This window comes from Acipenser ruthenus, chromosome 29 (genome assembly GCF_902713425.1).
Source record: "Acipenser ruthenus chromosome 29, fAciRut3.2 maternal haplotype, whole genome shotgun sequence".
In the NCBI taxonomy this organism is placed as follows: domain Eukaryota; kingdom Metazoa; phylum Chordata; class Actinopteri; order Acipenseriformes; family Acipenseridae; genus Acipenser; species Acipenser ruthenus.
In genome coordinates, this window is record NC_081217.1 from 6173207 (window position 1) to 6196166 (window position 22960).

Below are 22960 nucleotides of genomic sequence, written 5' to 3' on the forward strand. Positions count from 1 at the left end.
ACTGCTTAACATGTTTGCTGATCACTGAGATGTAAGAGATTAATGTTAAAACAAACATCCAGGACGTCTCCAGAAATTATTCAATCAAGAAGAGCAATTGTGTGATCAGTTCCGAAAGACTAAATTGTAATTCTGCCTGCATATAATCTAGCTGTAGTCGATGTGCGTACACAAACAGCACTGCGGTAGATTGGTAATTTGTTGGATTTGCTGCACTTTCTTCAATCGATAAGGCTGAAAGAGTTGGAGTACTTATTGGAAAGGGCTACAGCAGGGATCTCAAGGCAACTGTCCAGTCCATCAGTATTCGCAAGCTTTAAAGTATGACTGGTTTGTTGCACTTGTTTTATTTATGCACACAAAACAATTATATAATAACTAATTCTATATGGTGATGCAAAACCTTTGGCCATAGCTGTACTGTACCTCCTTTTTTGAGTCAGATCCTGAATAATAGCACAGCACTGAATAACAACATAATATAGAAAAAGAAAACTACCCAAAACTATTTTACAAACCACAGAAGACTGTACAAATGCAGCTGCAATTCTGTTTTGCAACACAGGTTCTTTAATGTGTGGAACATATTAGCATTGTCAGTTACAATGCTGATAACAATGCTTCTTATATGTAAATAAATACATCAATAAATAAACAGAAGAATACAATCTCAGTTACAGCTCAGCAACGACTGCTTTTGAAAGTAAACATAGTTGCAACCTTGGGATCAAGTTATGCGAGTCTAACAACATTCACTTTTACACAAAGCGAAGCTGTCAAATATACCCATTCAACTGACATGCAGTGTTCTCTTCGCTAAGAATAATGACATAAACCAGCAATTTGTAGAGGCACATTGTAAGATTACTATGAGACTTCTGACAATAATATAGTTCTAGAACAGTACAATAGATTTTTTTAAAGGTATGTCTTGTACTTTTTGAAACCTTACATATTTTCAAACTTAGAAACACTGCTACCAATTTTTTTTTTTTTTTTTTTTTTAACAGAACAAAAATATATGAATATGCTGGGTTTATCTGCTCAATACTTTTCACAATAACACACTTTTTTAGGCATTAAAAACACAAAAGCACCCATTTACTGTACATCAAACACGCTGTTTAGGCAAGTTTTAACAGATGATACAAATAAGGCCATAATTTATATCATATCATATTTTGTCTTTTTAAAAGTATCCCAACGTCTTTCTTTTTTCCTCTGGTTGCGCAGGTAAAAGTTCCTTGACTTTCTCCAAATCAGAAACTCTGAACCTTTCAAAGGCCACCTTCATGTTCAGTTGACCACACAGCACAAGCACAGCATATATTAAAGGGCTGTTATTTGAGTAAGCTCTGCATTTGAGTTGCCAGGTTTCTGCTGGTTGGTGGTAACCAACGGCAGCTCCACGTCTAGTCATGCAGGATTACTAGTCCCATCTGCATGCTTGCAGTTGCAGGCAACTTCTTTGGCAATGCTCTTCATTCTGGTTGACCGCTGCAGTTCCATCCTGAATGAAGATGGGTAGCAGAACTCCTTGAAGCAGCGCTTGAAGTTCTCGTCCAGGAAGGCGTAGAGGACTGGGTTGAGGCTGCTGTTGACGTAGCCCAGGGCGATGCAGAAGTGCATGAGTGAGACTGTGAACTCGTTGTGCAGGTTCAACCCAAGGGCCCTGACCAGCACCATGATCTGGATGGGAGTCCAGCAGACAACGAAGACCGCCACCACGATGAGGACCATCCGCGTGATGCGGCGCAGCATGCGGTCCTTCTCCTTGGAGCCGGACAGCACCCGCACGTTTTTCAAGCGCTTCACCATCAGGGTGTAGCAGATGGTGATAATGGCGACCGGGACGACGAAGGAGAAGATGAATACACAGGTGCCAAATACAGCGTCGCAGAAGCTGCAGGGCTGAGGCAGGACCACAGCGCACTCGATAGCTGAGAGACACACAAGTAGAAGCATTATCATTTCTGTGTTTGCCATAGAAGGTTTTTTTTTTATCCACATGTGGAATGACCATTTTGAATGTCACCTTACTGATGCAACCCAGTACTGATTCAGGAGGACTGGACATCAGCAAATGTTCTCCGACCCCACTGTCTAGCCAGTGTCTCTGTAATGATGTGTCTCCAAGAGTTAATTGTCTTTAGTACAAGTACTACTAGCTCAAAATGCTATCATGTGATGAAAGGTTTACTCAACTCATTTGATTTATCATACCAATACAGACACTGCTGTCTTTAATACCAACAATACAATAATGTTAATTGAATGTCTGAGAGTTGGTAAACAATTTGTTCTGGTTTAAAATGCTACACTGAATGTAGCAAGCTGATGGAAGGAACTGAATGTATTTAGTAATGGAAAATGAAGAAGTGTTATGAATAAACGAAGAATTTAATGCCATGCAGTTAAGTAATGAATACATTATTATTAAAAAAAACTTTTGAAAACTTGAAGCAAAATGGACTCTTTACAATCACATGCATTTTAATGAAAAAGTTGTGGGAAAAAAGAGGTGGAAGGGGATACAAAAATACATAGTATGTAACAATTTCACAGAATACCTGGGAAATCATTCATTTAAATAATTTATTTACTGAATTTCTCTCAAACATTTAAATATTTTCCTCCAAAAAGTCCATATACTGTGCATAAACAGTACTGCTTCTAAAAGTGACATAATCAAATTAGTCGTGGTACTGTAAGTGATTTCTGTTTTTTTTTTTTTATTTGTGATATACAAAAATCTTTTACTAAACTTTACTTTATAGCAAGGCTATGTTTTAATAAGAGAATACATACTATAATTTCCATTCCCACAATTAAAATGAAAAAAGCATGACTTTCATCTCTGTCTTACTAATTTCTGAACGTTTTAAAGCAAGAAAAAACACTAGTTGTTATTTCCATGTATGTTTTTAAACGTCATGCTGATATGAATAGAAACCTTTTAAAGAAGAATGCTTCCAAGGATGAAAAATAAATAAGTATATAGAAAATCCAGAGACCAGTTCTTCATCTTGTGTAGAGCAACTTGAGTAAATTAATAACATGAAAATTAAACTTTCTCTATTTATTCTCCAACACGAATGGCAAACTCATTTCGAGGATCATCAATAAAAGCTACCTTCGGAGCGACTGTACATACCTGTGCCATAGGGATCCTCTTCAACATCCCCCATCACCATGGCTGGTATACCGATTACAGAAGCCAAAGCCCAGATGCAGATGTTGACGACTTTAGCTTTGTGAGGGGTTCGCATGTCCAGGGCTTTCACTGGATGGCAGACAGCGATGTACCGATCCACGCTCATCATGGTGAGGGTAAAGGTGCTGGTGAACATGTTATAATAATCGATTGCGATCACTATCTTGCAGAGGAGTTTACCAAACGGCCAGGACCCAAGGAAAACGTCTGTGCCTTGGAAAGGTAAGGTGAGGAGAACCAGAAAGTCTGCAAGGGCCAGGTTAAAGATGTATATATTAGTTGCAGTCTTCATCTTTGTGTACCTGTTGAAGAAAAGAGATCATGTGTGGTGTCAGAATGATATATAGATATACCACAAGAGACATGGTCAACTGCACAAATTCTATATACAATCACATGTGTTTTATAACAGGACATAAATCTCTGGAAATATCTGGAAACTCTTAGATTAACTGCAATACTCCTGGAGACAAAGGTCTAGAATCCACTCTCATTCCCAGTTTATAGGACAAGCAACAGTAAGGTCTTGTTAAGGAAAATAAGGCATATAATCAGTAAAGAGAATCCTGTAGAGTAAATAACACTGCACAAATGATTGAACACAAATAGCATGTTTAGCTGCTATTTAGAAAGTATATTATTATCTCAAATTGGATTGAGTTTAGAAAAAGATTTTCAACCATTTTGTGCATGAGAATAATGTGGAATAATGGCAACATCATATGTAAAAACTAACTCATTTAAAAAAGATTTTAGACACTATGGTAACTGCTTAAAAAAAACTGTTGGGAAATCACTGAAGATTAGAACATCCTCAATCACAAATTCTTTTGACTGTAAAATTACATAAATAGATATATTTTTGCATTTAGGTTAATACATAATGGATATACACAGCTTACCACTGCAGACTAATTAACTTAAGTGTTGACAGACTTGATTTGCAGTTGTTTTTGAGAATATTTAATGAACACTTCTTGCTTTTCATCCATGATTTAGTAAGCTGTAAAAGCATAGCAAGATGTAGCAAGTAGCACTAGAAAAACACAGCGCCGCAGTTTTCAGTGTATAACACAAACCCATTTCCATATGATGGAGGATGATGAAGAGGGATGTTTGGAATGAAACAAATCATGTTATGAATACTCAACATGCATGTGTCATCTGCATTGATCAGCGTAAACCTTCCTTGGTTCTACCAATGTTAAATGTAAAGAGCACAACTATATTATTGATGTTAATGTATGTATTGGCGTGCAACAGTCACTGCACAGTTTTGGTCTTACTGACTAATGCTTAGTGTATGCTTGCACATTTCTTATTGTCTGTCTCTGCATAGATCATTGTTTAAGTAATGTTATTTGAAGTCTCTTTTCACAGCATACAAAGTAGTTTTTTTTCACTATTATGATTAGTGATCTAAAAAAACAGAGAATGACATGATATTAAAAAGATAAGAAATTAAAAAAATGTCATAAATAAAGTTTCCCTTTAAGGCACGGTTTTAAAGAGCAGAACACTATGTTGAGTTGTTTTACCTAGGCATGTACATGCATACTGTTCAGTACACTCAGGGACATGTGTGTACTGCTCCCAATAGGGATGCAAAGTAATCCATTCAAAAACTCAATCATCTGATTACTTATTTTACGGCAGGGGATGGGGAGCGGGGGTGTCAAATGATGAAGTGTTTTCTGACGGCTACTTTGTAGTAATTGCATTGTCAGCAGTGATGCCACATTGTACTGTTGCTGATTTATATTTCATCTATGTTCCCTCACCCTTAAAGACAATCCGTTTAGTTTGCTTCCATCCACGAGGGAAAGCCTGAGTTTCGAGGTACTCGCTAAAACCACCTCATCTGTGCTAGGATGTAAAAAAAATTAGTTATGTTGTGCTAGAAAACCAGTGTTTTGTAAGAGAACTTGGAAGAGTTGGGTTGCTAATCTGATTTTATTTATTTATTTTAACTTTAACCTTTTAAGGTCAATGTGTTCCCATGGGTAACTAGTATCAAAGTGGGCAGATCCCGCACTAGCAATCACACACCACTTACCATTAACAGTTCAGGAGTAATTCCATCTCCCGCTGGAAATATAAATATAAATGTATTGCACTGGTGCTTGAAACTAGTCTTATTCAAAATTGCATTCAATCTACTCTTAAGAGTTCAGTAATGAGTCAAAATGTACTTATGTGTCTGTTTTGTGTGTGGACGTGAAAAACACCACAGAGGAATTCTATTCATATATAATCATGTTTTAGATGAAGTACACTGGTTTAAGTATTTTATTTTACGAGATGGCTTTTTTTCAAGGATATATATATATTTTACCAAGCTATTCTGTCGATAATAGCATGGCAAAGATCCAGCCATGACAATAGCTTAAAAGCAAGCACATTTATTTAACAAGAAAAGTATTTTGCTTCAAGCTTTAGTGATGTACCTCATTTAACCTCTGCATTAGACAGCTACTAGATAAGGACTTAGCAATTAAGAGTCGTGCCTTTTGGGTAATAATCACGTTTAAAAACAGAATTAAAGTTATGAGAATTGAAGTAATAAATGCAAAGTGTATTAAATGTCACACTCAAATTTGCCAGTAGAAGGTTTTAAAAAATAGATATCATTGTGTTATTATACCTTTGGTTTATTTGTTTCTAAATGTGTTAATATATTAGATTAACCATTAACACAAAATAAAAAAAGTGTTAGTTGACACAGAAGTACCCCTTAAAATGAGTGTGACCAGTTTCCCTTATAAACATGTACTGTAAGATAGATGTAAGGGGACATGCCATTTGTAAAGAAAATGACACATAAAACCACTAACAATATGTTGAGGTCAGTGATGTAAAGTAGCTCAACCAGGAAACAGATGTAACCTTCAGTCAAATAAAAAAATAACAGGTATGTGATGATCTAAGAATGAATGCAAGAAGCATATAGAAAACAGGCTTTCTTAGATGGTTGCTTTTTGTTGACGTACAGTGCATACTGCCTATCTATCCTCATTCTGGAAATACTACCTTAGCTCAGACTTCATGAGTACATCGTAATTTTCCCCGTGTACTGTAGTATTAATATAGTTCATAATCACCGGGGCAATAGAAAAAACGCCACTTGCTTGTTCCATGTTAATTACATTATGTTTGTTGTACAGCAGACCTGGCCAGAGGTGAGTTGTTGGTAAGTAAAGAATATATAATGGTCTGTTTAAAGAAGAAACTGTAATTGTCAGGATGGAACACATCTGCCTCCACAGCGAAGACCTCCATTATCTTTTTGATGGAACAAAATGATGAGAAAAACAGCTTTGTGTGACTTTTAAGAAATGCAGTGTCATTTTGAATGAATCTTCTCCCCAGTGTCACTAGTTTAATACCTGCCTCTGTGCTTGCTTGTGATTTTCAGGCACAGGGAGTAATAGCAGCAGTTCTTCTCTTTTTAATGGAGCACTGTCAAGCTTGGTTTGTTTTCATTTTTACAAGCAAGTCAAATATTGACACAAAGTAATTTCACAATACATATATCAGGCTTGTAAGCACTTATAAATATATGTTTGTATATATATATATATATATATATATATATATAAATTGCATGCAAATGCTTCATTAAATAAATCAAAATAATAATAACAGATATAACTGAGTCAGATATACATTCACATTCCACCACAAGTCAGTTGAGCACAATAAAATGACGAGATCAGTTTGGAAGCTTTGCACAGGTCATCATTTATTTTCTGTTTTTGGTTGTTTTTTTTACACTTTTTACACTACCCTCGTTATAGGTTTTGATGCTTGAAATACAACAGGGATTTGGTGTTTAAAGGTGTTTTGTGTGCAAGCTTTGATCACAGATTTGGATCCATACAGCATATGCACACTGCGTCATAGCTCTTGGCATGCTTCCGTTTTGAGAACCAGAACGGTGACTGCAATGCACACAGCTGTGTGAGGGCTCGGAATATCAAGGGATAAGTTTATGTAATGTTTAAAATGAATACTCATGCTAACAACAAACACACAACTTAAACATGCATGTTTTTTTTGTTACAATAAAGACAGTTTCTGCAATATTTTCAATACCCAATTTAAACAAAAGATCCAGAAAGAGATTAATTTGCAAAGCTCTGTGCGATACCTGTAACTGGTAGAGGCCCAGGTGTTTTTGAGCTTTTGAAATTGAGCAAAGTGCCTAATTTCAACTGAGGAGACAGCCCATCAATCAAGCTGCATCATGGCAACAAGATCTTTGGCACAAAGTATTTCCCTGATTAAAGCAAGTGGGGGGTTTAAGAGATGAGCATATTTGCTGGCTCATCAAGGTTTTCAGCATGCATTTTTATTTTTTATTTTTGTTGCATGTTAGTAAAATATGCATGCAATCTGCAAAGAAAATGGTGAAGACAAATCTGTAGAATCTGATGCACACAACCTGAACTAAAAAATACAGCTTTAGACATTGAAATAATAAATCATCAGGTATTCACAAAGATTACCTTAATCAATTACGCTACCCCCAGAGGCAGACAGCCACAGTTGATTAATTTGGTATTCATTTCTCTGCATCATATTTCTGCATGTGGTCTTGTTAACTCTCAACGCCATGGTGCAGCACTGTGTATTGGGCTCTGATTCAATCTATACAGAATGTGCTCTATCTGATTTCCTGACGTGGTGGTGTTTAATCTCAATGCATCATGCAGTGTAGCTCTGCTGTCCTCCACACACCTGCTGTTCACAATTTAACGTGCTTGTGCCACAACTCAGTCTACACTGCAGTACACAGAAAACCAAATCTGCTGCTTTCAAAATATATCATGGTAAATGCACAGTCATTGCATTTTTCCATACCGATACCATGCATTGTACTGTGCTTTACAGTGATGAATTTTTTTTTCCCTTATTTATCTGTGGTTCCCAATGATATAAAGTTACCTTCAGTAAAGCCGTCCAAGATTGATGCTAATAGGGGATTTTGAAGCCAGCTGTTAATACAAATATGAAACCTGGAGATCGCACCTGTTTAGCAGTTTAGCTGTCTTTTAAACATTCACGAGTGTGTGAGCACAGGAGATTTCTCTTCCAGCTGAAGGTCAAAGATTTTATTTCCTAAGGCATTTATCCTCTTGAAATCGCTGGCTTCATCTAACATTGCAAAAGGAGATATTTGTTCCCAAAAACACAGCTGCAATTTGCTACAGGAGCAGCTGTAGAAAACATTCAACATGATTATTTAATTATAACTCTACAGTATAATGATTATTCAAATAGGCCAAAGTTACTAAAAGGATATGTAATAGTTCAGTTGCATCAGCATGAAAAATCAACTATTCTGCCAAAAATATATTAACAAGGGATTTTTGATGTTCATTCTGCTGTTGCACAAAAATGCAATTTGTTTAAGATGAGTATTTGTATGTTCATATGTACCTTTACCTGAGGAGATAACAAGCTTAAAAGAAAGTGATACTTATTGGCTAGAATGAATTAGGTATGCATGAAACAGATTTGATAGAAACTAGTCCTCATATCTGTGTCTGTATGCACATGCTGTTAAGGTGCTGCTTTAAACATTATGATACCCTATATAATATCAGTTATGTTCATCGTGTACTATAAGTGATAAAACACATTCAAAGCAATTAATGTAAAGTAAAATTAAAGCTTAACTCATACTGTGTGTACAGTACAGTATTCATCAATAAAAATAGAGCCCTATTCACAAACCTTTGAACTATTTTTTAAAAGAGTGTTTATAAACATGTTCTTAGGTTCATATGCTCTTAGAAGGGAGACACTTTTAAAGACAACTTCATAACTGATCAAACACTTTCAAAGTCATCTTAATTTCGCTTGCAGTGCTACTGATACTTAATAAAGTCTTTCCGACTGCATATAACCCGGAAAATCTGCATCCTGCTTCTAAACGGCAGCAATGATTACAAGATTACAGAATGATTACAGAATTATTTAGAAGAAGTCGAGGTTTGGAAGCAAATGGTTACTAACCTACCTTCTATCCCAGGGCTTCCCAACAGACACACATTTAAAGTTAGATATAACTTGAACTGTGCAACTTTATAGGAGATGAGAACAATTAAAAAGGTCTAATTAAGCCAATTATTAGTTCAAATAAGGGTTTAGTTAAGTAATTGACAGCTCGGTTGGAATGAAAACCAGAAGACACACGGGGTCCCCAGGACCAGGGTTGGGAAGCCCTGCTCTATCCCCTTAAATAGGTTGTTCCTCCAGGGCAGCGCGTTGCTATGGTTGTTCCTGTTGCTATGGTTGCTACCGTTGCTACAGTAAACATGTGCGACGCTAAGACAGTGGAAGTCGGAGTAGAGACTGCCCGACGATCCAACACAAGATTTTATTTCTCACATAATAAATTTAAATAAAATATTTATAAAAGATGCAGAATGTAGATGTACTTTATGAATTTTATATTTCCATTTTTTTTTTTTGAACGTAGCTAAATCTTAGCACTTGCTTCAACATAGTGCCCAGAGACTCTGACATTTAAAGTGGTCTGTAGTACAGCATTTACTCTCGGGTAAATAACGCAGTCGAGCAACAAAACAATCACAGAAAATATTTATGTGTTTTAAATATATAAAAAAGAATAATGAACATAAAACATAATAAACCCAGCTTCAGGGACTTCTTATATCTCTGCAACCACTTTTATGCCCTGTGTATACCACATTGTCAGCATCATTATCCAAACTTTCTATCTAGCCAACACCTGTCAATTTGTGAAAAGCAAAAAACCAGATGGTAAGTAAATACATTACAAAGAAACATTATTTGTCCACACATAGTATAAAAACAATAATAATAATTTTTTAAAAAAACAGTATAATGGCTTTGTACCTGTTCATCTGCAAGTTTCTCTTTCAGTAAATTATCATGCATGCTTTTTGGTTCACCTGGAGAACGTCAGGTTACTCACTGCTTTGGACTGATGTAATGCAACACTGAATTAAAACATTACATATCGGTATTTGTCTGGGTTTTAATCAGGTGCTGTTTGTTTTTCAGTCAAGGCTGTCATTCGATATTAGTATCAACAAGACACTGACACTGTACAGCTATGGCCAAACGTTTTGCATCACCCTATACACTTAACTAACTTTACTTCATAAAGTTGAATGAAACCTACTGAATAATGTTACATTAACAAACTGGGATACATACTGCTTTGTAGGTTTTCATATAATTAATTAAAAAAATGATATTTCGAAATCTAACATGAAATACTGTACTGCAATTATGGATTCCGGTAGACTTTTGCAATATCATTTTGTAGTTTCTTTGCTCACATGATGTTAAATAAAATATCTAAATGATTTTTTTTTTAAATTATGTCTCAATCCTAAAATTGTAGGTGATGCAAAACTTTTGGCCAGAGCTGTAGACTAGAAATAGAAAAAGGTTCAATTATATACGACTGAGATGACACAGCTTCAGGTTAATAAGGCACATTTAGACATGTGTTTTTCATGTGAAATGTTGTACTACCCAATTAAAGGGTAATTGGCCAAGGAATTACTGCTGAAAGCAGAATCTAGCATATTACACTTATAATTGCACCTGTTTGTAGTCATTACTAGGGAGTCTCAGTTAAAAATGAAATGTGTGTTTTTGTGAAAATTAAAAGCAAAATATGGCACCTGACTGTCACAGCGCTGACAGCAATAATGTGCCATGAACAATGGGAATTGACAGGGTTACATGTCAGATGCCTTTAGTATGGGTTGCTCATCAAACTGCAAAACCTACGTATCTTGAATTATTGCACAGAATAAATATGGCATGCACTGCTTTAAATAGATCAGTGTGCAGCATCAGGAACAGACCATTCCTGTAAATGGACATTTCAGAGGAAAACAGATCAACGGTGACGTTAATCCCATTTTAGATTAAGATCTATACATCCGAATAGGATCTAAACTGTTAATATCATGTTCTTATACAATCTGCATGACTGGAGTTCTGTTTAAGCCACCTGGATCTTGTTCTGCTTTAGTTTTAATATGAAAACCAACCTTAAATAGGTTCTGCCATGACTGTCAAATGAGGAACCTCAAGGCAACAGAATTTCAACCTCTTAAAATAGACCTTCTCAAGCATTCTGAGAATCCTCCTTTTAAAGGGATGCAGTTTATTTCTAAGTCTAGCTGTATCTATATAGAGAGAGACTTAGAAATATACCGGGCCCCTTTAAATCAATATATAAGCCTATATATAAAGTATATAGGCTTATATATTCATTGATCACTGCAGATTGCAATAGAACTCGATGGGTTTACAAATTCACATTCGCATTTGCAGTGTAACAAAGGTCTCACTTCATCACGTCATCTGAGGAAAACTGCTCCTCATTGAGATTCTAATCTGTGCCTTTGTTACCTTGTACAAAGATTATGTACAAAGATCTTGCTTCATAGGCTTATAATATTCCCAATGCTGCAGCCTGACAGCTTGTACTCACCTCTCTGCACATTACCCAGCTGCTTAAATCTTTAGACTGGTTGTCTGAGAAGATTGCAATTGATTTTAAGATCTCGCTCCTCACCTAAAAGGATTTGCGTGGCCTTGTCCCCTCCTGTCTCCAAGACTTGCAGTCCCCCTTTGTCCCATCCCTGAATTGTCCCAGAATGCTGGATTCCTCCTATAACAAATTACGGAATTAGTCCACTCAGTAACTGACTCACATCTAGGTTGGATGCTTGGAGTAAATTAGTACTAATTCTACAACTGACCAGCTGGAATCTGTATCTTCTGATTGCCCTTTACTGTAATCCCCGGAATATATTGTTGCGCTTTTACACATTTTTCAAAGAATCTTTGCGTGCTAAAGGTTGCATGAGGTGTGTGTTATACCATGGTAGTAATATTTTATACAGTTAGGATTTTTGATAGGGAAGTGTAAAAAAGGATTGTTACATACTGTACACACAGTGCATATTCCCATAATAGTTGAGTAAAAACATTACCCCATTTTGGTAACCATTTGTTTTTACATTTCATGTTATATAAGCATTTTTCTTTTTACAGATTCTGTTAAAAAAAAAAAAAGAAATTAGCAGCATAGAATGTACTTCCATTTTACATCTAAAAAACACATAAAATAAAAAGCTGGCAAAACAGTTTTAAACATTGAGATGGAAAACACAAAACAAAACAACATATCTTCAATTTTACTAGAGATTGTGTTGAGCCACCAATCTTGCTCTGCGGGAGCTTATTTTTGTCTATAAGAAATATGGTGGATATCTTGTTGAAACATTTTAAAAAGTATTTTTAGTACTAAGAAAAAACAACTGCTCATCATGCAACAACCATGGTTGTATGTATTGTTGAATGCCCAGCCTTTTGTTTGGTTCTCCACCAATCAGAAGCATTGATCTGCATTGAAATGAATATGAATCCGTTTACACTGCTCTAATTGGTCTCATAAAAAAAATATTTTGTTCTTAAATCTACAAAAGCTTTTGACCACTGGCAGTAATTTTAGCTAAATGATTGGTATCACAAGGAAAATAATTGAATTATCCAAACTAAAGTCATTTTACTCCCAGGGTTTCGTTAATTGCAATATATCTTCAGCTGCTTTCTCAGTCATAACAAGGTATTCATAAAAGTATTTTAGAAAGAAAATCAAGAACCACAAGATGAATACAGTAGATGAAATTAAAGTTTCCGATGTTACTAATTAACAAAACAAATAATTAAATACATCATTTTGAGTAGGGACTTAAAACAGCACCACCAAAAATCAAATATAAATTATTGGCAGTTTATAGGAAACATGGATGGTAACAGAGATAGAACAATTATACTGACCAATAAACTGAGCAGGGTAGGTGATAATAACCTGTAATTTAAACACTGGGTAGGGACTTTGAGTAAATGTAGGTGTTTGCGTTTTTTCATAAGTATACTGTAAGTATCTGCTTTGTGTTTGCATTTGAACTTTTTATGTTTTATGTTCTGTTTTGCTCAGATAAATTGTTTTGTGACTTCTAAAGCACTGCCTCTTTGTATCAAGTTACTAGCCATACAGCACAGTTAATTAACTTGCTTTATAATGACACTACGTTCTATTCCATTAATTGGTCTTTTTATACTCCCTCACTAAACCTACAGCCAAGTCTCAAGTACTGTAATCTGAAGAATGACACTCAGTGCTTTTCATACGAATCATACCAGAATGGCCCTTTGAGCTTGGGGAAAAGAAACAGAAAGAAATAAAGTGAATTAATAGCCTATGACAAAGTCCTCCTTTCAATACAAGCTTTTCCATTTCTAGACGTAGCCTTATCTCAAAACTAAGTGAATGGAAACATCCAGCACATTATCAGTATACAAAAAGACGATGACATAGACTGCACGTGAATCAGCAGCATGAGCACAACAGTATAGACTACGAAACAGCAATAAATAGTTTGATGAAGATTGGAGAAATGGAACACATGTATAGAAATGCAATTGTGACAGACAGGTAGACACCTCCATACTGTATATCCTCAGAACCCAGAATCTCAATAACGTATGCTAAATACCAAGTTTGACCACAATCAGATATGATACAGTACGTATATAGAGGTATGAACGCCTCCACTGTACCTCTGTCGCTAAGGATTTCTTCCTCTGCAGGGGTTAATAATACATTCATTTCATGCACTGGTACTATTATTTTGCTACCCATGATAATTGACCTATATTGTGGAGCCACCTGTTTACAAATATACAACTGTACTCAGACAAAGTGTTCATGTACATTGGAAGTTATACTGGTAACAGATGTACAATAAGAACAGGAATCTTTATTTATTTTTTACACAGTAATAAGGTGCAGAGAATGTGTCAAAAAGAATGAGATAGTTGTGGAAATCATTTTCACATTTCACACTCACATGTGCAAATCTCTGCAGAAAAATTAACAACTGCTGTACTGAGATTTTCAATTAACTTGCAGCAGTAGAATTAAAAATAGCATTAGTGGTGCTATAAAAAGAAAAACAATCAAAACAATGAATACCTGGAGCTGTGTTTATAAATTCATGTACAGCCTTTTTGCCCTGTTATTACACTGTGTTTACTCACTCAAATGCAGTACAGCAGTGAACAGCTACAGTAAATTATTCAGCTGCAATGCCACCCCGAGTGAGAGACCTCCATAATAAAAAAAAGGTCTTCACACTGAGAAAGCATTGACAAGTGCTGGTTCTGAATACGGCTCTTCATTTTTCTTGTTTTTAAATTATTCATTTTTTTTACAGTATGACAATTCTTTGACTAGAAGCTATTCATAGTTAAGGTAGAACCTGACAGGTCACAATCTAACATTTCCACACTGTCACTCATGTCCACATTACATATATGTGCTTCTACGATATTTTCATTTTCCTTTGGAAGTATTCCCTGGGCAACTATCATGGCTGTGAGATTTGAAGTGCTATACCTATCTAGCGCCATTACTGATTCACTGAGAGCTTTTCATTTCTATACATCGGCTTGGTCTTTGCCATGCACTGTATATAGATTCAGCCTTAATCAGTAGTGAGTGCTACACCTGCCCTTTTCCATTCTGTAACTTTGTAAGGGTCAATGGTTTCAGTTGGTTGCGTTCGCGAGCACAGTCAGGTCTAATGGAATGTTAGTTTGCCCATGTATTGAGCTTGTTTAAAAAAAAAAAATGTATTAATGATGTTAATTCTGACTAAACGGAAATGATAAAAAATATATAAGATACTCTGCATGAAGAGCGCTATATACAATCAAATTATATTGTATTGTATTGTATAAATGGCCCACTAAGGGAGATGAATGTAATATGTTCAATAAAGTAAATAAAAAATTCTAAACTTGAACAGGTAAAAGTTTACTTGCAAAGATTAACTTTGCAACAACCCAAAAGGAACTGGTTTCACATGCCTGCTAAGCTTGACACACCTCATGTATCGTAACAGAGAGCAAACAACAACGCTGTATTTTATTTCAAACTAACCCTTACAAACAGACTCAACATGTCTGATAATGTGCCTGTTTTTTGTTTTTTTTTACATCAAGCACTATCGCTTTTGGGTCAGGATGCTGAATTACTGCTGTGGGCAATCCTGTTTTTTTCTCATGAGAGTAACAATGCTGTGCCAAACAGAAGAAAGGAATACATAACAAGTCCTAATCACAAAAACATCGCAGTGCGAATGAGCATTGTGAATAATAATTGTATTTCTACAATACAGGATAAACTGGTTATTGGTATCACAATATCTGCCATTGCATCACCACGAATTCTAGTTAAACCTGTAGCGGATAACTGGAGCCCATCAGTTAAACTTTGCAAAAACTAAACAGAAAATTGCATTTTAGAGATATTACAGAACCTTTGCAAAGAGCATTGAGTAATGTAATAAAGAAAGTATTAAATACGTAAGATATATTGAACCACAAAATTAATAACTGCTGCCGGCTCCAAGCATTTACAATGTAGACAATTCCTGTTACCATGGCAATGCAAACTGCTCAGACTTCAAATCAATAGTCACTATGTGCTATCAATGTGCTCTTTAGACTTCAAAAGGATATCTGACAGGAAAAAATTGATCAGTAATTATTTTGTTATAAAAACAGGTATTCTGTTGTAATTGCAGGATGTTTAGAAAAATGAAATAAATAACACTGTGTAACAATTTTTTTTTTTTTGTTCCTGGGTAGTAAGTGTTATTTCCTAATTGCTTATGCCTCAAAAGTATAGAAAATGGCTATTATTCCCCACAAACTTTGCTTTTGTGACCAGGACAGTGATATTTTGAAATTTACCTATTTTCCAGAACATTCCAGATAGATTCAGTGCTGAGTAAACTTGGAATAACTTCTAGAACTTTCTAGAACTTTTCAGTAATATAAATAGTAGCATAAATACAGGGGCCTTAAGCCCACCAGTTCAGTTTAGTTCCAGCTGCCTAAGTGGATACATATCTGCATTTTTCTGAGATGGCATCAAGGTCATAGGAGACATCAAAATGGTGGCATTCCTGATGGGTCTCCAAGGCGGTTTTACTAAGTTTCCCTGCTATCTTTGCCTTTGGGACAGCAGGGACACCAAGGCGCACTACCACAGGCAGGACTGGCCACAGCGGACTGAGTTCTCTGTGGGGAGGAACAACGTCAAGTGGGAGCCACTGGTGGACCCCCAGAAGGTGCTGATGCCACCACTGCACATCAAATTGGGCCTTATGAAACAATTTGTCAGAGCTCTAGATAAGGAGTCGGCAGCCTTCAAGTACCTTCAAGACGTCTTCGTCGGACCACAGATAAAGAAGATCCTGGAGTGCAATGAATTCCTCAAGAAGCTCACTAGTAAGGAGAAAGCGGCTTGGAACAGCTTTGTTGTAGTGGTTCGGAGCTTCCTGGGCAATCACAAGGCCGAAAACTATGTGGAGCTGGTTGAGACTCTGGTGAAGAACTACGGCACAATGGGCTGTAGGATGTCCCTCAGAGTCCATATCCTTGATGCTCATCTTGATAAATTCAAGGAGAACATGGGAGCGTACTCGGAGGAGCAAGGCGAGTGCTTCCACCAGGATATACTGGACTTTGAATGCCGCTACCAAGGACAGTATAACGAGAACATGATGGGAGACTACATTTGGGGACTGATTCGTGAAAGTGATTTACAGTATAATCGTAAATCTCAAAAAACTACTCACTTCTAAATCTTCTGTAGTCATTTTTGTATTACTTTAGTATAAATACATGTTAATTTGGATTCATATGTTGTTTTTTTCTGACTTTATGTGAACGAAAAGACACAAATTCGCCCGTTTTCTCATTGGAAATAGGTAAATTTCAAAATATCACTGTCCTGGTCACAAAAGCAAAGTTTGTGGGGAATAATAGCCATTTTCTATACTTTTGAGGCATAAGCAATTAGGAAATAACACTTACTACCCAGGAACAAAAATTGTGTTACATAGTGTAATCAAATTCCAAGTAAAAACATTTTCTTCAAAATTACATTGGTTTATAATCAGTCTGGAAAGGGAATACGTTACACTCTTTAATTTGAATTAACACAATCATAATAACGTTACACAATATGATAAAACATAATAACTATTAAACACTTAATATTGCTGTATTTAAAAACAGCAAAATAAACGTTTGTCATTTATTTTAGTATTTCTAAGCTTTTTATCATCATCTTTAAAAATGCTCCTCAGTAAGCACAGTTCTGCAGCTATCTTACAATGTTTAAAACTATGATCTAAGATATCTGCTGGTGACAAAAATAATTAAATTCACATATAAGGAGACAGTACAGCTGAAATTAGAACAGTCTCACTTACTGTTAAAATCAGGCCTACTCTTTGTGAATATTAAGCACTCTAATGTCTTTTGTCCTGAGATACAGAAAGAAAGTTAATTCTCCAAACCTGCAGTAACCAATCATGCTGTCATCTGTGAGGGTTATAATAAAGAAATATCCGGTATTAGGTTACAGTACGTCTATGGCCTTTATAGAAGGCACTTCTTTCTTTCTCGCTGCTGTGTGAGCTATCTCTGCTGTGCTAAGGCACTTCCTTGTGCCTTTGTTGACGATCCATTGCCAAGCGCATTCCATATTTTCTAGCTGAATTATTGCAAGTACTTAACAGCTATGGCCAAGTTTTGCTTTATAAAGTCGAAGGAAACCTGCTGAACAATGTCATGTTAACATATTAAATTACATACTGCTTTGTAGTTTTCCAGGTACCGAGGAACCCGTTTTATATCACCTCGCTTAACATCATGCCCCGTTTATTATCACCATTTTTCAAAAACCACTCGCCATGATCCTCTCACAAACCTGCTTATTGTCACGTTTTGTGCAGCCTGGCAAATGCTGAGTGGCTGGGCTTTACTAAGTAACCAGGGGATATAATCAATTTCCAACGCAACTAACAACCAATAATCATCTCGGCTGATAAACTGACATTTTGTGAAGCCTGTCAAATGCTGCGTGGGCAGTCTTAACGTGATACAGTTCAGTTACTAAACACCAACGTCACCAAATTTTTGTTTTTTAACATAATCAGTCTTTCACAAAAAAGTCTGATCAGCTGCTTCCCATCAGATCGATTAGCTATGGATGAATAGATGAAAAATGAGATGATGCTTTGCTTGGGAGAGGATTTGCATATTATTGGTGATTGACTATCGACGAACAGAAAATAAATAGCGACTAAGTAGCTGCAAAAAATAAATACATAATAATACATAAGCATTTTATTTATTCTTATTATACAATTATTATTATTTGTTTATTTAGCAGACGCCTTTATCCAAGGCGACTCACAGAGACTAGTGTGTGTGAACTATGCATCAGCTGCAGAGTCACTTACAATTACGTCTCACCCGAAAGACGGAGCACAAGGAGGTTAAGTGACTTGCTCAGGGTCACACAATGAGTCAGTGGCTGAGGTGGGATTTGAACCTAGGGCCTCCTCGTTACAAGCCCTTTTCTTTAACCACTGGACCACACAGATGATAATTAAGCACCATTATTCATTTTAGCAAAGGTGTAATAGTTCATTTACACATTCATTGCTTTCAGTTTAAGTTTGTAATCCCGTTCTGTCTCAAAGTGTCTGGTAAATCTGGAGCCAGATGGCCACCCTAAAGGTGTACCATGATAAACTTGTTATAAAATGCAATTAATAACTACATTTAAGAAAATATGAAAAAATACAAGGTTGGAACAGACACTGCATGAAACTTGTATTCAGTTCTTGACATTTTATAACTTCCCTAGTTAAAAGTATGCAGTTAATATTAAGCTTTATTAAAAGCTGTTGCTTTTTTAGTTTGTTATGTGGAAGGCTGCTGTACTTGAAATTACGCATTTTGCAAAACCCTCCTCTCACTGATAGGTTACGCTAGAGCTTTCTCATTGGCTTAGGCACTTGCCTTTTGCTTGCGCTTGTTATTTTTTGGACAGTAAAATAAACCATAAAATAAGAAATAATTTAAAACTTCAATAAAAGTCTCCATGGGAGTTTTTTTTTAGGGCGGATCATTGGTTGTTATAAAAATCCTAATTGCTGGGAATCAATCGCCTATTCAAGTTGAAAAAGGAGTAGGTACCACTAAGTTAAATGTGAAAATTTAGCAGACAAGGTTAAAACTGAATAAGTAATTGCAAATAGCTTAAGGCATCTCAACACGACACAGTGCTGCAATTTGAACAAGAATAGCAGAACATTGTCAGCCACAGATGCTGCTGTGACCTGCAAGATAAAGACTGTGTCACCGTTTCCCATCACAACAGAGTGGATTGTCTTGTTATTGGTGTTAAAAATAAACTCAGAGCTCAGTTACTGTGGGATCAAATTAACCTAGTTTGTCTATAACTTCCTTGTTGTTCTTTCGAGACACATTGCAAGAGAACAGTACCTTTTATTCACTTATACAAGTCATGGGTATACGTTTCTGTTGATCCATATGGTTCCTAAGAGTTTTTCTCTGTTGTTTCGGTTCTGCAAAGCAACATTCTTATAAATTGAACATTCCAATACAGTGAACAAAAGATTCTAACGTTTTCACAGTGATAAATAGAACTCTTAGGGGGTTTATAAGGTGATGCTTAAGCCCTGAGGAAATTGTTCTAATATACAGCTATGGCCAAATGTTTTGCATCACCCAGTAGAATGAACTAATTTTACTGCATAAAATGAAACCTGCTAAATCGTTAACATATTGAATTGCATAACGCTTTGTAGTTTTCCACATACATTTCAAAATCTAACATTAACACTGTACTATTATTTTCGGAAGACTTTTGCAAAACTCAGCTCAAGAATCTCAATATTGCTGCCTTGAACCTTGGAAACTGTCTGCTGCTGCCTTCCCCCACTGTACGAAGCCTTGTTGTACTTCTGGATAGTAACCTCTCCTTTGATGCCCAAATCTCCTCTGTAGTCAAATCCTCCTTCTACCACCTCCAAAACATCTCAAAGGTCCGTCCCTACCTTTCCCTCCTGGATGCAGAGATTGATTGATCATTTTGTAGTTTCTTTGACAAGATGTTAAATAAAATATCTAAATTATGTTCATACAGTTTTTTTTTTTTAATTATGTCTCAATCATAAAATTCTAGGTGATGCAAAACTTTTGGCCATAGCTGTATATCCAGGAAATGTATGAGCGTAGCGTCCTGGAATTCATCTTAAGTGTACAGGTGAAGATGTTACATTGTGAGGACATCAATATTCTTGTTTCTGATGTTCTGCATCAATGAATCTATGAAACACTGAACCAATATCAGACAGCAGCTGGAAATGGAAGCCTCCATTTCATGCAGAAAAGTAACAGAGCTACAAATCCTTTCAAGGCTCCACGCAAATAACCACTCAACAAGTGAATAAAATCCAATGAAAACAGGTATGAAACTGTTCAAGCGTTAGCTTATCAACAAACTGCGATTTTCAAGAAGATTTAATCATGGTTTAGTGCTCCCTATGGGGCTGAACTTTAAAACAGAGCATCTAAAAGTGCTTGTCTAGCAGTTGCAGTTGTAGCAGTAGTATCTGTAATGGTGAACAGGTGACACACACTTTGCGGTTTGAAGTTCTAGCTATCATCTACAGTGTTATTATTTTAACAATGTATGCATCAATCTAGAAAAGTTGGTGCTATACCCCTACAGCTCAATTATAACAACGACCTTCACCATGATCAGCACAAACAACAACAACAACAACAACAACAATAATGAAAGTCAATATAATGCAATGTACTACTGGTGTAGTCCCTCATACATACCTTAAATAGGACTACTACTACTACTACTACTACTACTACTACTACTACTACTAATAATAATAATAATAATAATAATAATAATAATAATAATAATAATAATAATAATAATAGTTTAAAGGTTTCTGACTAGCAACTGGTAAGCTTTTCTTTTCTATCACTTAGTCGAGCACATATTTAAGATTTGACTGCAAATTCCTGGATTGTAGTTAGCCTTACCTGATGATGACGTACATGACCAGGCAGTTTCCCACGAGCCCCACCACGCAGACGACCATGTAAACCACAGCAATGGTGATCTTTATGCCAATGGGCAAGACGAACCCCTCGTGGGTGAAGTTATAACCACTCATGTTCATGAAAGAAGAATCGTTTATAAATCGGTTTAGGATGGCTTCCTTAAACCAGTCTGGTGCGTTTGAGAAATCCATTGTGAATCACAGACCTAGGTGAAAACAACAGGCAGCTAGGTTTGTTAGTTAGTTACTGTGGGGATAGCAAAGATCACAATATATGTATGTAGTCTGTATTTGCAAAATGTTCTTCCTACAAGTAAATACAAACATAATATTATTACACCATTTCAAATGTACTTGTACTGTTCGTGCAATGACATAACAGTTTGACGTCGCTGTGCACAGGTGAAATTTAATTTATATCGCAGAGTTTCATTTATAGATGGCAGACTTAAAGTACATGCATATTAAAATTACATAAACCACGTCTAATCATATGTATTTCGCAATATACATAATGCCCATAACTGAAAGCTGATCATCATTTGCATCGTGGCATATGCTTACACTGTACACACCACTAAGCATAGTAACTACTGGTACATACCTATAAATGCTCCACTCCAACACCACGTCGTGTGTGAATGTCTGACTTTTTAAATAAAATGTTGTTTGTTTGTTTTGATTTTTTTTCTTTCTCCAAACGAATCACAATTGCTGCGGTTATTTTCGTCTTTTAACGCCCTCTTTCTGCATTCTGTTTGTAAAGCTTACACTGCAGGTTACTGTAGAACGCAAGGATCAATTAAACGTTTTTTTTTCTGAGTGGGGTGGGCAGGCGTGGTTGGAAGTCGACTGCTTTGGTTGATAGTTCTCAATTTTTAGAGGACGTTCTCTCACCAAACAACAGTGATCCCCCCCCCCCACCGCAACCCCCTCGCTTTCCTCTGCAGTCCAAATCAGATTACGCACACACACACCGCTGGACGTCCTACTGTATATTTACCACTGCTTCCAGTTTCAGTGCCACTTGCAATAGCGGTACATCACTTCTTCATTCTTCATATGCACATTATTAAAACACAGCTCTTTCCCTTCCTTTCCGCGCTTGTCTCTCTCTCTCTCTCTCTCTCTCTCTCTCTCTCTCTCTCTCTCTCTCTCTCTCTCTCTCTCTCTCTCTCTCTCTCTCTCTCTCTCTCTCTGGATTAAAATCAAAACTTAAAGGCTGAACCGAGAATTTCTTCACTGGTGTTCAGGCGGTTTTCAGAATTTGTTGCTGTAGTGGGTAGACGAAGTGCATTTAGTTTCTTAGCTTTTGTTGGGATGAAATGGTCTTACCAGGGTCTGGAGGAGAGGACCGGTGAGTTTAATACAGGTGTGCCTGCTCTCGATGAGGCTTCGTGTGGATGATAAGGTGGTGTTTTAACAGAGCAATGACAGCTCAAGGCAGTCCCTCGAGATGAAGCTATTAATGTCTAGTAAACCCGGCAAATGCCCCGCATTTGAAGCTCGTTTGAAATCAGACTGCAGTCCTGCAAGGCGATGCTGTTTTGCGAGCATCTAATAACTGAATTAAATATATTAAGTTCAAACTCGATAGTGTCAAATCGGCATATTTATTGCACAAACCGAAATGTTTAAACGATTCGCGGTTTTTTGTGTTGCCTGTCCACAGTCACGCAGC

The 22960-nt window shown here is 36.4% G+C and overlaps 1 protein-coding gene across 2 annotated transcripts; it reads right to left on the reverse strand.

Annotated features, from left to right (window-relative positions):
* Window positions 1-558: 558 nt before the first annotated feature.
* LOC117428741 (delta-type opioid receptor-like) lies at window positions 559-22371 on the reverse strand. Of its 2 annotated transcripts, XM_059004356.1 has the most exons (5): window positions 21884-22371; window positions 21260-21485; window positions 11808-11903; window positions 3155-3516; window positions 559-1940 (listed from the first exon to the last, which is right to left on the reverse strand). In XM_059004356.1, the coding sequence occupies exons 2-5, from the start codon at window positions 21469-21471 to the stop codon at window positions 1417-1419; spliced, it is 1194 nt and encodes a 397-aa protein (XP_058860339.1). In that variant the 5' UTR covers window positions 21472-21485; window positions 21884-22371; the 3' UTR covers window positions 559-1416. The 2 variants fall into 2 exon arrangements, with proteins under 2 accessions (XP_058860339.1, XP_058860340.1); XM_059004357.1 differs by lacking the exon at window positions 11808-11903.
* Between the last annotated feature and the right edge of the window lie 589 nt (window positions 22372-22960).